The sequence below is a fragment of the Saccopteryx bilineata genome, chromosome 7 (assembly GCF_036850765.1).
Source record: "Saccopteryx bilineata isolate mSacBil1 chromosome 7, mSacBil1_pri_phased_curated, whole genome shotgun sequence".
NCBI lineage: Eukaryota > Metazoa > Chordata > Mammalia > Chiroptera > Emballonuridae > Saccopteryx > Saccopteryx bilineata.
In genome coordinates, this window is record NC_089496.1 from 87,612,436 (window position 1) to 87,626,189 (window position 13,754).

The 13,754-nt window shown below is 39.8% G+C and overlaps 1 protein-coding gene across 3 annotated transcripts in view; it reads right to left on the reverse strand.

Moving 5' to 3' along the window:
* Positions 1-411: 411 nt before the first annotated feature.
* ERLIN1 (ER lipid raft associated 1) overlaps positions 412-13,754 on the reverse strand; it is a 40,132-nt gene continuing 26,789 nt past the window's right edge. For all 3 annotated transcript variants that reach the window (XM_066239168.1, XM_066239169.1, XM_066239170.1), the window contains 3 exons: positions 6,661-6,750; positions 5,679-5,758; positions 412-2,672 (listed from right to left, as the gene is read on the reverse strand). In XM_066239168.1, coding sequence (XP_066095265.1) covers positions 2,448-2,672; positions 5,679-5,758; positions 6,661-6,750 — 395 coding nt within the window. In that variant the 3' untranslated portion in view covers positions 412-2,447. The remainder of the gene's footprint in view (positions 2,673-5,678; positions 5,759-6,660; positions 6,751-13,754) is intronic.

Here is a 13,754-nt window from a genome sequence, read left to right on the forward strand (position 1 = left end):
TTTTTTTCTTTTAGCCATCTTCTTCGTCAAAAGGGTTTCTGCAATTAGCTAGCTGACTACTTGATTAAAAGGAGGGAAGTTTACTTTCTGACCTCTCAACAACCCATGTACATTATGCATTATCCAATAAAAATTTGGTGTCCCGGAGGACAGCTGTGATTGGCTCCAGCCATCCGTAACTATGAACATGAGTGGTAGGAAATGAATGGATTGTAATACATGAAAATGTTTTATATTTTTAATGTTATTATTTTTTTTATTAAAGATTTGTCTGCGAGCCAGATGCGGCCATCAAAAGAGCCACATCTGGCTTGCGAGCCATAGGTTCCCGACCCCTGCTCTAGAGTTAAGTAAGAAAGCTTAGGAAGCACATTAAGACAAAAGAAAATGGAGACATACAGAAAACACAAATCACTGATAGTAAAATAATTTTATTTCATTTCTTTTTTTAAAAAAGGTAGCATTTCACATATAAATTTAGACTCAAAATTACAGTGTGCATTTGTCAAAAGAAACATCCCTGAAGGAGGGACAGACCTAGAGCTCGAGTGAGCACAGGGGAGCACACTCCGTGGGGAGCTCGAGTGGAAGGACTTTAAAACCGCACAACGTGGTTTCCCTGTTCCTCAACTCTGCCACCGGGACTATGGTGCGTACGGTAACCCACATCCATCTGCTGCTGGGGCAGCAGCTTGCAACTCATGGGAATAGGCAACATCTCTAGGAACAAAAGCACAAAGATCAATGACCCAGACTTCCCACAATCATTTATCTGCAGCAACAATGACAGGTGAGGAGTTTATTTTTATAGTTCAAACGTTCTCTTAAGGAGGGCTAGAGAACACAAAATTCACTCAAAAAAGAATGTATACAATTAAATGAGCAAAAAAATGAAAAAAGTATTCTCTCCATATTACAAATGCCTCTCTAGCATAAGGCCCAGGTAAAAGACCCACTCAGGTCTGGGATTCCTTTCCCATATAAAATGTTTGGCACACCCCAGAAGCTGTCATTAGACTGACAGGACTGATAGTCAGCTGAAAGGTTATTAAAGTGGCCCTGGGACTTTGCTGTCTGGCTTGAACCAAGTCTACACAAAAGACCTTAACAAGCTGCACATCCTCAGACCTCACCAGGGGACGTTTCAGGGATGTTTATCTTAAGGGAGAAAAAGTCTAGATGAAATAGGTCAGCCACAGCCTCAGCTACTCTGTCATCCTCTTGGAAGACTGAGAGCGTGGCTCCAGGAAGTCAATGGGGACCTGATCTCCTAGGGAAGGTGACACTGGAGAACAACTTTGATTTCAGCATCTCAGGGCCAAAAGGGAAGGTGACAAAAATAACCAAGGATGCTTTCTAAGTTCCTCTTTGTTCCACACTGTGTGGGTTCCTGATGAGCAATATTGAGGAGAATCAGTGAGCTAGTAACCACGCAGCCTAGAACACAGCCTTTAGGCAGAGGTACCGGGGCACATGAACAGACCCCAACTCCAGTTTTAAAAAGAAAAACTTCCTGCAGTTATGATACAATACTGTGCAGTGAAGAGCTAGGAACTGTATGCTGCTCCTATTTCTGGTTAAAGCCCTGTCTTGCTCTTGGCCAGACAGAGCTGAGAGGTGACATAAAAGGAGCTGTGACTAGAACCAGGTACCTTAGTCACATGCGGCCTGGGGCCATGACACAGACAGACAGTCATCATCCAATGGAGGAGAATGCAGGTTCCCAGAGCTTTGGTTCAAAGTAAAGGTTTCATCTTCCCACAAACTTCAAACCAAGCTCTACCTTTGAGCCTGCAAATGCAATAAACTAGTGACTAGGAATCTCTACAAGCAATCTGGTTGAGTGGCAAGGTGCATGTCCCAGGAGGCCACCAACCTGACTGTAGGAAAACAAAAAGGTGCAAATCATATCAAGTAAATGGTTGCTCAGTGGAAGATCATTTCCTGGGGAACTTCGGCAGACTAGAGGTCAATCACATGGATGAACGCTGGAACTGGACCCCAAAGAGAGCCTGGGTCCCCGGTGCAGTCAGTCTTTTTCACACTTACCACATCCTGGCCAGCTTCTCTCTGGCCTTCTATCTCATGAACGTCTGAGCACACATTTCCCCAGGGACCAATGTAAACATTATTCAATAGATCTCAGCTTAGAAAAACACAGCTTGTTATGTATTAGTGTTGAACATTCCAGTGCAGGCAGTATCTAGCATCGACTTTCCCTCTGTCACGAGTACCAGTTTAGAAAGGAACACATACAGCATACTTGATAAAACTGCGGCTGAAAAGATCACTGGGTGCCGGAGAGCTGGCTCCACCCTGATCAGCTGGTAAGCCAGGACTTCCACAGGAGGGGCAGAACGCACGAGCACGAAGAGTCGCATAACCATTGTTCCCACCGAATCCCTTGGGCAGCATCTTGATATGGGAGAACGTTTCCTCCTCTTGCATCAACCTATGCTCTCCTTCTTTTGGACAGGGCTCTCTCCAGAGGGTTCAAGAGCCTCCTTAAAGAGCAGAGGAGAGCTTTTCCTTACAGTCCTACCATTTGAATACTTCATAGCACAGGAGGAGTCCACGAACATGCTAGGAATGTTGCTGCCAAAGTAGATCTTACTGTTAGAAGCAATGGCCTGGTACCTTCTGAGCTCCAGATATTCCGGGGTCAGTTTGTGCTGTATGGGTTCAAACAAGAGCAAAGGCATCAGGACACTTTGGGGCAATATTTCTCTCTCTTTGCTTAAACCCAGTTTGCCTATTGCTCTGCTGAGCGTCATTATTCAAATGTGCATTGCTGCCAGACCCTCTCTCACTTCTGAAGTGTGGCTATCACAGTGACAGCTACATTCCAGACTTGAAGTTCCTTCCATAAGCTCTGTCCTAAAGTAAAAGCTATTCATTTCCTTTTTAAAATTTATTTTATTCATTGTAGAGAGAGGGAAGGAGAGAGCGAGGGAGAGAGAAAAGAGTATCAATCTGTTCCTGTGTGTGCCCTGACAGGGGACTGAATCATCAACCTCTGTGCTTTGGGACGATGCTCTAACCCAGTGGTCCTCAACCTTTTTTGGGCCACGGACCGGTTTAATGTCAGAAAATATTTTCATGGACCGGCCTTTAGGGTGGGACAGATAAATGTATCACGTGACCGAGACAAACATCAAGAGTGAGTCTTAGATGTAACACAGGGAATCTGGTCATTTTTTAAATATAGACTTAAATATAAATAAAATGAAAATAATGTAAGTTATTTATTCTTTCTCTGTGGACCGGTACCAGTCCGCGGCCCAGGGGTTGGGGACCACTGCTCTAACCAACCGAGCCTTCTGGCCTGGGCTGTTCATTTCTTAATTTAAAAATAAAAAAATTGGGAGAGGGGGGTGGTTTGGGGGAACAATGAATAATAACTCACTAAGTAATGATAATAACTAATATTTCTATAGTGACTTGTGGCCGATAAAGTACTTTCATATATACTTCCTCATTTAATCTAGCTGAATCAACCTGGAATCAGTATGGAATTTCCGCTGGCTCTCCTGAAAGCTGGACAGTTGACGGATGAGAGTGATAGCTTTGTAAAGAGGGCCTGGGCTCCTTACTTATAATCAACCATCTGTGATTCTGCTTTTCCTAATCACATTCCAGAACTGGAAAGATCTCAAGAAACACCTGGTCTAGCCTCTTGGCTCTACCCTGAAACTGGATGTTTAACCGTTTGTGATGGACAGATGTTTGTCAAGCATGAGACCTGCCTCCATTGGTGCTTTTTTTTTTTTTTTTTTTTTTTTCAGAGAGAGGGATAGATAGGGACAGACAGACAGGAACGGAGAGAGATGAGAAGCATCAATCATCAGTTATTCGTTTTGATACCTTAGTTGTTTATTGATTGCTTTCTCATATGTGCCTTGACCGCAGGCTTTCAGCAGACGGAGTAACCCCTTGCTCGAGCCAGCGACCTTGGGTCCAAGCTGGTGAGCTTTTTTTTTTCTCTCAAGCCAGATGAGCTTGCGCTCAGGCTGGTGACCTCGGGGTCTCGAACCTGGGTCTTCTGCATCCCAGTCTGACGCTCTATCCACTGCGCAACCGCCTGGTCAGGCTCTGTCAGTGCTTTAAATCATGATGCTAAGATATATCCAACCACAATCTCCCTGGGTTTTATTGAAGCTCATTCATTTCCAATGTTCCTTTAAATGTTCCTTCAAAGCCCCTCAGAACTTCCCTAGTGATTCTCTCCTCATCTCAAGTCCCAGTCTGTCCTCCAGCATAAGCCCATCTTGTTCTTCACAGCCCTCTGACATCTTCCACTCCCTGGACCTACACTTTTTCCAGTTGATTCATAACCTCTGCTGAAATACTGCCATCAAATCTGGTCCCAGGGCACAACCAGACTACTTCCGAAAGCTTTATTAATATAGCTTAATATCTGAATAGCACTTTTCAAAGTGGCATAAAACTACTTACTGCCCTTTTAGCATAAGGCTGACCTCAAAGACAAGGGTGGGATATTAGTGCCTGGCCAGCCTCTCTCATGACAGATTTGGAATGTTAGTTTTGTAAACTCAAGTTTCTCATCTCACCATTTTGACCTAACTCCATTCTGTTTCTATAGAGCTATGTCCTTCAATATGTTAAGTGTATTTCTAAATTTCTACTGGATTTTACAGAACTGACAACTCTCATTCTGTCACCTATCATTTCTTCTGAATGCAGGTTAGGCTGTTCCTCTCTAAATCAAGAGTTTAAGCCCTGTCTATACCTTTAATATTGCCTCTAATCCTTCAAACTGTATCATAGACCTTAGCAACCTCTTTCTCCATTCTTTCTCTGTCCCAATCTACTCTACAATTAATAACCTTACAAACCTTGGTCATATCCTTTCCTTCTCATAAAACTAGAAAAGTTCTAGCTGCCTCTTAATTAAATCTTAATTAAATAATTCCTGGTAACTAGTCCTGTATTCTCTGGACCTACACTTACTGCAGTTCCTACACAAAAACTGGTCACCCATACATCACCCAACGTCCTGTCTCAAGTTACTACACATGAATTCCTCATGATTAGAACATTTTTTAAATCCAGTAAACAAGTGGTACTCAGAGGCATCTGGACATGCATGTGTGGGGTAGGGTGCTGACTGTTAAAATAACTGGCAAGCACCACTGACATTTAGTAGACAAGGGCCTGGAATGCAAAATATCCCATCATACATGAGGTGATCTTCAACAATGATAAAGTATCTCACTCCAAAATGCCAAGAATGTCTCTGATGACAAACACTGCTTTAAACAAGCTTAGCACCTACTCAAAAAATCTACTGTCTCTGGGAAGCAATTCTAAGTGAACCCAACTCTTCTCCTGTCCCTCCTGTTATTTCAGATGTCCCTCAACTTTCTAGATTATTGAGCTCTTAAACAGCGGTACAAATGAACAACTATATGGCATTGGTTATTACATATTTATTTGCCTTTGTCAAAGCTTCCCATTTTTATAAGAAAATATACAAAACTCCCTACCCAGTGCATGTACAATTTATCTTGCTAAGTGACTGGCTGAGTCTAAAGGGTGTGACAGTAACGGTCCTTCCTTGACACTGCATGAAATCCCCTCTATCACATTAGAGACCCCCGGCAAGGAAACAAAGCCCGAAACGGTACTACTAGGAAAGTGGCGCGGAGAGCCGTCACCTTGTTTGCGGCGGCGTATTTATGAGCAGCATAGTACTCGGCATCTGCTTTTGCCTTCTCTCGGGCCAGGAACGCAGCATCTAAAACACAACAGTCAGGATTTAAAACAAAGAAAACTTGCGATCCATTTCCTCAGCTGTACGAGTTTGGGTAAGCAGGAATCCCCTTCTCCACTGCCTGATATTTTGATCACTTACTTTACTGTAAAGGCATATAACAACATTAGCAGTTTTCAAATCCCAGTCCTCAGGTGGCTTGTTCTTAAAGGGGAATACTCTTGTCAATGTCTAACAACTCTCAGCTTATCTGAGCCCACTTCATTTTCCACCTAAAGCTGCTCTTTCTTTCTCCAACCCCCATCACACAAAGCATCACCCCCCCCCCCAGGCTCCAGACTTCAAGTGAAATAACTAAATCAAGACACAAAAGCTCTGCTATATTTACTGCACTGTCCCCCACCCCTTTGAATCTGATCTCAAATCAGTTAATACAGAACAATAAGAAGCAATGGTATACAAGCACAAGAGGTCGAATGTTTGCTCTTCAAAACTGTGTGCTAAGAACAGCAACATGTGAAACCAAGGAGTTTGAGAGCCTCTGTGAAAACCAGGTTCTTCTTTCCCAGCTAATTTTTTTGGTTTTTTTTGTGTTGGTTCACAGGTAGAAAAGAAAATGGTTGTGGTGGGCTATCTTGTCTTGTATATTCTAACAACTGATTATGGGCAATTATCACACTGCCTTAAGAACAAAGTGGGAGCTAGTAAGCCCCATTTTAAGTTGGAAAAGGAAAGGCTGAGTTAGCCAGAGTCACAAACCACACCAAGAGTTAGATGTATAATGGCAATTTTTAAAAAAAGTGTCTAGAATGTCAAATCAGCTATGTCCTCCAGATTAGATTATTCTGCCCATGTCTATCCCAGCCACCACAGGAGCCCGACCCCTGGGGCAGACGAGGACAGTCAGGCCTCTTTCCCCCACGTACCTTCAATTTCAGAAATGCGCTTTTCAGTTTCTTTCTCCATCACCTTCTGCTGAAACCGAATTTTTGCCACTTCTGCAATCTTCTCGGCTTCTATAATTACACACAAAAGAAGACACATTCAAACACATTTCCCTAGTTCTGCAGGTACTTAAGACTCAAGCAGCACAAGTCTAAGGTTAAACTACATAAGGGGTATTGGACTGTTTCATTACATTTTATCTATGCAGACTGTAAACTCCTCAACAGACAAAAAGGGAATTTAGTCCCTACTTTACAGTCCTATTTTGACAGTGCTGATTTTGTGAGAAGGGGGAGTACAAAAGGTAACAGGGCCAGTTCTTCAAGGGATTAAAAAGCAATGGTCCATGAGCTAATGGAAAAAAAAAAAAAAAAAGACCCTTCATGAAAGTACTCAGAACAAAAACAGAGCAACATAAATGCATGGCAAGGTTGGACAATTATATAATGTGGCAGGAGAAAGAAAGAATAAGATAACTTACACCAAGGAAGGCCTTCTAGAAGAAATCTTAAATAAAAAACATGGGCATGACCGAGGAGGACATGGCAGAAGGCATAAACAAAGACAAGAAGGTATGAATGAGCAACTCACAGTGAAGAGGGAATAAAGAGCCAACTACAAGAGAACACAACAAAAAAGAATAGAAAGAGGGCTAGAGGACCCGTCCTAAGTGACAGCCTAAGGAATTTAGCTTCAGTATACTCAGAATCAACTGTTAAACTGCCATCAAGGAAATGACACGATGAAAGTAACACCAGAGAAGGAATATTCTGACTGTTGTGGAAGACGAAGAGAAAGCAGGGATATTCACCTGGGAATGTAAAAACGGTGCTGGGAGTGACCGGGTGGACCGCAGCGGCCGCCACAAGGAAGGGAAAATGAGGGACACTCTTAGTAAAAGCTCAGGCCTAACCAAAGGATCCAGGACCAGGGAAGACTCTAATCACACTTTCATTTTAGTCACTGCAATTCTTGAAGAACATTCTCAACTCTCCTGTTCAGCCAAAGGTGAGCATTTCAACACATTTTAAGCTCTTCCCAGAGGAAATACACAATGGAAAGAAAATTTCCAAGTGGTCTCTTCTTTCCAGAAGACAGGAGCCTTTATCAACTACTCCAGGGCATACAGCCCTATCTCCCCATCAGAACAAAATCAATCTGTATCATACCATTCCCAAAATAGACTTTGTTCAACTGGCCTAGAAATTTAGTTATAAGCAGAAACTCAAGATAAAACTTGAATAAAGAATCTGCAGCCTGCAGCTAGAACCCAGGGAAACAATGTCTCAGCATAGAGGAACTACAGCCATAACCCTATTTCACACAGCTCTTTGACATGTGGGGATAAGCCCATAAAGAGTGTGACCAAACTTCTAGTCTAGAAAAATGGTAGAGTGGACTAATGAAAAACCCTTCAGCTAACACCATAAAGCAGCAATTCTCAACCTTTTTCATCCCATGACACACATAAACTAATTACTAAAATTCTGTGGCACACCAAAAAATATATATATTATTTGCTGATCTGACAAAAAATAGGTATAATTTTGATTCATTCACAGGGGATGGCTCTTGTTGTGTTGCCTATTGTCGTTTTTTATTCAACAATCTAAGAAAAAAGGGGTCAGTGCCCCTGACTAAATAGTCAGGTACTGCATGTTTTAAACATTCTTGCTGCATTCTTGCAATCTTGAAAATTGCTGCCTTAAAGTGCTAGATAAAATATAACTGATTTTTTTTTAATTCCTGGCTGAGATTGTAAGGAAGAATGTGAGCTCCTCAGGAGAGATAAGCAAAGGGAGAGCTGAGAGCCTGGATGGGGGCGATCTATCACGGTTACGAGACAAATGCAGGAGACCCTGGGCTCCCGGCCAGGCAGGGCCCGGAGGTGAGGTCCTGAGATACTGGAGCTGAGATTCCTGTGCACAACAGAGACAGCTACACGGCTGCCACTCCAGGAGACTCAACAACTCTCCCTACCAGCCCTGGAGGAAGTAAGCTTTTCTCTACCTAGACACATCATAGTGAAACTGGAGAAAACCAACGAGAAAAATATTAAAAGTAGAAAGAGAAGAGGCAAAACAAAAATAAAATAATATTGCTAAAGTAACAAAAGAATAATAATATATTTAGTTTAGAACTATAGGCTAAATTATAACAACAATAAAACAAAAGCATTTCAGACCAGGAAGACTGAGGAAGTTTCCACTCCTTATAATTCACTGAAAAAAAATTAGCAGGGGGAAAAAAAAAAAAAGAATTGCCAGATACAATGGAGAAGAAAAAAGTACGTAACACATATAAATCAAAATAAATGTTTACTGTAAGAATCGATGATGATAATTGGTAGAATTAAAACAACATGAAACTAAAATACTAGACAATAGTAATATGAAAAAGTGGGGGACAGTGATAAGAATTAAAGTATTCACGACTAGTTATACATTCTAGAAATTGAGTGTAATACTTCTAGTCAATCAAAAGAAAGAATAAAGAAAATGTAATCAATTCAATACCAATCAGAAAAGAAGGAAAATAAGCAGAGAAAAAGATGCATGGTGAATAGCACAAAAATTAAATGATATAAACAAATCCAAACACAGCAGTAACCACAATAAATATAAAAAGACTAAACTCACCAGTTAAAAGACAGATTCTCACATTGGATAAGATAACAAAATCCAACTATATGCTGTTTACAAGAGACACACCTAAAACATAATGACATAGAAAAGTTGAAAGTAAAAGGATGTGAAAAGATACATCAAGAAAATAACTAAAGAGAAATCTAGTATAGCTATATTATCATCAGACAAAACAGACCATAAGCCAAAAAGCATATTTGAGATAAAGAGGGTTATTACATAACAGGTACAATTTCCCAGGGAGGTGTAACAATCCTAAACCTGAATGCTCTAAATGATATAGCCCCAAAACATACAAAGAAAATAATTATAAGTTAACAAATCCATGGTCATAGTGGGATATTTTAACATACCTCTCTCAGTAATTGATAGCTCAAGAAAGCAAAAATTATAAGAATACAGAAGATGTGAACAACACCAGCCTGACCTAATGGATATTATAGAGAAACCTGCATCCAACATACACAGAATATACATTCAACCTTTTCAAGCACACATAACATTCACCAAAAAGGGACCATGTATTGACAGGCCACAGAACAAATTTCAACAAATACTTAAGAATCCACATAACAGATCATATTTTCTGATTATAACAAAATAAAACTGGAAATCAACACTAAAAAGGTAGCCCCTGGAAACTCATTCAATCAGAAATTAAAAACATACTTTTAATAATTCATGAGTTGAAGAAATCATAATGGAAATGTTTTGCAAAAAACTGAACACCATAATAAACTACATTTTAAAACTTGAGCTACACCTAAAGCAGAACTTAGAAAAAAATATCTTACAATTCCCATTGGAAAGGACTAAAAACTAAAGAATTAAGTAACTCCAGAAGTCAGAAAAAAACCAGTAACTCAAAAGAGGTAGAAGGAAAAAAATAATAAAATCAAGTATAGGTAATTGAAAAGAAAGTGACAAGAGTCAACCAAATTAAAATCAGTTTTCTGAAAAGATGAATAAAATAACACAGACCTCTGGCAAAACTGATTCAGCAAAAAAGAAGGTACAGATAAACAATATTAAAAATAAAAAGGGAACATACAGATTTGGTAGGGGGTTTTAAAAGCCAAAAGAGAATTCTACCAATTTATGTCCCCAAACTTGAAATAGCAGATGAAACAATTTTCGAGACAAACATAACTACTAAGACTGACCTAAAAAGAAAATAAGACCTCAATAGACCCATACACAATAAAGAAATTAAATCAGTAGATTAACTATTACTGCAAAAAACACAAACATAGAAAAAAAGCACAAACCCCACTAGACCAAGATGGTTATTACAAATAAGCCCTGCCAAATCTACAGAGGAGATTAATATGTATTTAATACAAAATGTTCCAGAAAAGAAGAAATGTTCTGCAATTTATTTTGAAGCTAGTATAACCATGATATACAAAAGAATCCCTGACATTAAGTAGAAGGAAAAAAACTATAAGCTAATCTCACTTAAGAAAATAAAAGTAAACATTTAACAGAAATCTTCAGCCAACATACAGAGAAATGTACTGGGATAAACCTCCCACATTATAATCAAGTGGGTTTATCCTAGGAAGACAAAATGATCCAGAACAGTAATAGAAAACCCATTAATATAGTTCATCCTGTTAACAACTTTAAAAATAAAAGGTATGCATATGGTCATTTCAATAGACACAGAAAAAAATTCTCTAAGTTCTAACAGTCATTCATGATAAAATCTCTTGGCAAGCAAAAGGCAGAGCAAACTTCATTAACCCAATTAAAGTTAAGTACAGCCAACAGCATTGGGACTATGTAAAGTTAGGAATAAGACAAGAATGCCCATTACCATCTTTCCTTTCAACAAGGCATAGCTAAGGCTGTAAAATAGAACTAAATAGTGTGGGACTACAAAGAAAAAACAAGAGCTGATCTGAAGACCATGTGACTGCTCACATGGGAAATTCAAGGGACTATTAAAAACATTTTGAGCAAGACTGCAATGTAAAAAAATTAACAGCATACCTTATACAAAAGCAAAAAAACAGAAAAATACCTTCAAAAAAAGAGCATATTTAAAATAGCAAAAAAGTTATTAACTTTATAGAAATAAATCTAAAAGAATATGTAAGAACTTCAAGAAGATATTTCTCATAATGGAGAAATAGAACCGATTTGTAAGACTCAATATCATAAATATTGTAATTCTCTTCAAAGTGACGTATATAGATAATGTAATTCCAATCAAATCCCCAATACTGTATTTTACAGGGAATTTGAGGAGCTGGTTCTAAAATATATATGAAGGAATAAAGGGCCTGGAATAGTTCAAACCAGTCTTAGGAATAGTTAGGGACAGTTAAGAGAAATAGGAGAAACTTGCTCTCCCAAATAGTAAGACATAAAAGCTACAATAATTAAAACAAGGTAATACTGGAGAAAGCTAGATCCAGAAATTGAAACAATAGAGACCTGAGCAACAGAACAAATCATATACAAGATATAGAACAAATCATATATAAGACCTTGTTATATGACCAGTGTGGTGTTGGAAATAAATAGAGGAAATAATAAACTATTTAATAAAGTAGTCTGAAGTCAATTGGCTTGTCATTTGAAAAAAAAAAGAAATTGAATTACTATGTCACCCTAAGCACTAAAATAAACTCCAGACAGATTCAAGACCTAAGTATGAAAAACAAAACTATAAAATTTTTAGAATAAAATTATTCCTTTGGGGCTAAGAAAGAACTCTTAAACAAGACAGGAAAAGCACAAAACAGAAAGGAAAATATTGGTGAATCTGATTAATTTAAAATGAAATATATACATATGTCAAAAACATCATAAAGTTCAAAGACAAGCCACAAATTGAGAGAAGATATTTGCAGTGTATAACCCTGAAAAAGGATTAATATTCAGATGAAATAAAGATCCTCTACAAATCAGTTCAAAAAAAGTAATCAAATAATGGACTAATGATATTACCAGGCAATTCACATACTACAAAAAAGGGGAAACATGAATGACCAGTAAACAATATGCAACTTTATAGTAACGAGGGAAATTCGATTGAAATTATGTGATACAATGTCCACCATCAAACTGGTATAAAATTTAAAAGTCTGATTAACTCCAAGGGTTAAGGATGATGTGCAGAAATGGGAATTCAATATGGTAGCACAGGAACTCAAACACTGCTGAAGAGAAGGCAGAATGGAAAAATCACTTTGGAAAACAATTTGGCAATAGATTACAAATTTGAAGATGTGTAGTAACCTGTGACACAGAAATTCTGCTACAATATATGTGTTCTAGAAGAAAAGGTGGGAAAGCACACTTCTTTAGGGGTATTCCAATCTATTATAAATTATAATAAAAATGAATTACTAGGAAAAATATTTAAAAACAAAAGCACAAGCTCCAGTTTTTTTATTATTAGAGTCAACAGACATTTAAAAAAGCCCTAAGAACCTCTAAACACCCATTCTGCATTTCTGTACTTAACTCATTGTAGATAAAAAACAAAAAGCTAGGCCTTGGTCGGTTGGCTCAGCGGTAGAGCGTCGGCCTGGCGTGCAGGGGACCTGGGTTCAATTCCCGGCCAGGGCACATAGGAGAAGCGCCCATTTGCTTCTCCACCCCACACCCCTCCTTCCTCTCTGTCTCTCTCTTCCCCTCCCGCAGCCAAGGCTCCATTGGAGCAAAGATGGCCCGGGTGCTGGGGATGGCTCCTTGGCCTCTGCCCCAGGCACTAGAGTGGCTCTGGTCGCGGCAGAGCAACGCCCCGGAGGGGCAGAGCGTCGCCCCTGGTGGGCGTGCCGGGTGGATCCTGGTCGGGCACATGCGGGAGTTTGTCTGTCTCTCCCCGTTTCCAGCTTCAGAAAACAAACAAACAAACAAAAACAAACAAAAAAAACCCCAAAAAGCTGACCCACATCACATGCTGAGTAACACTACTCTAGGAAAAATCTTACATGTGTACAGAAATACCTAGATAAGGGCATACTGCAGTGCCCTCTGTAATATGGAAAAACTAGAAACTACCTAACTCTTCATTAATAATCCATCAGAATAAATCAAGGTTCACTCACAGTAGAAAAAACACACAGTAGTTAAAAATAAGCTAGATCTAGCCAGGTGGTGGCGCAGTGGGGGCCAGTTCACTGTCCCTCAGACTATTGGAGGGCCGCCACATACAGTGCTCCTCTCACTGACCACCAATGAAAGAGGTGCCCCTTCTGGAAGTGCGGCAGTGGGGCTGGATAAATGGCCTCAGGGGGCCACAGTTTGGGGAAGCCTGGTATAGAGCATCAGCCTGGGACACAGAGGACCCAGGCTCCAAATTTCAAGGTTGCAGGCTTGATCGTACGCTCATCCAGCTTGAGTGCAGCTCACCAGCTTGAGCGTGAGATCATAGACATGATCCCATGGTCACTGGCTTGAGCCCAAAGGTTGCT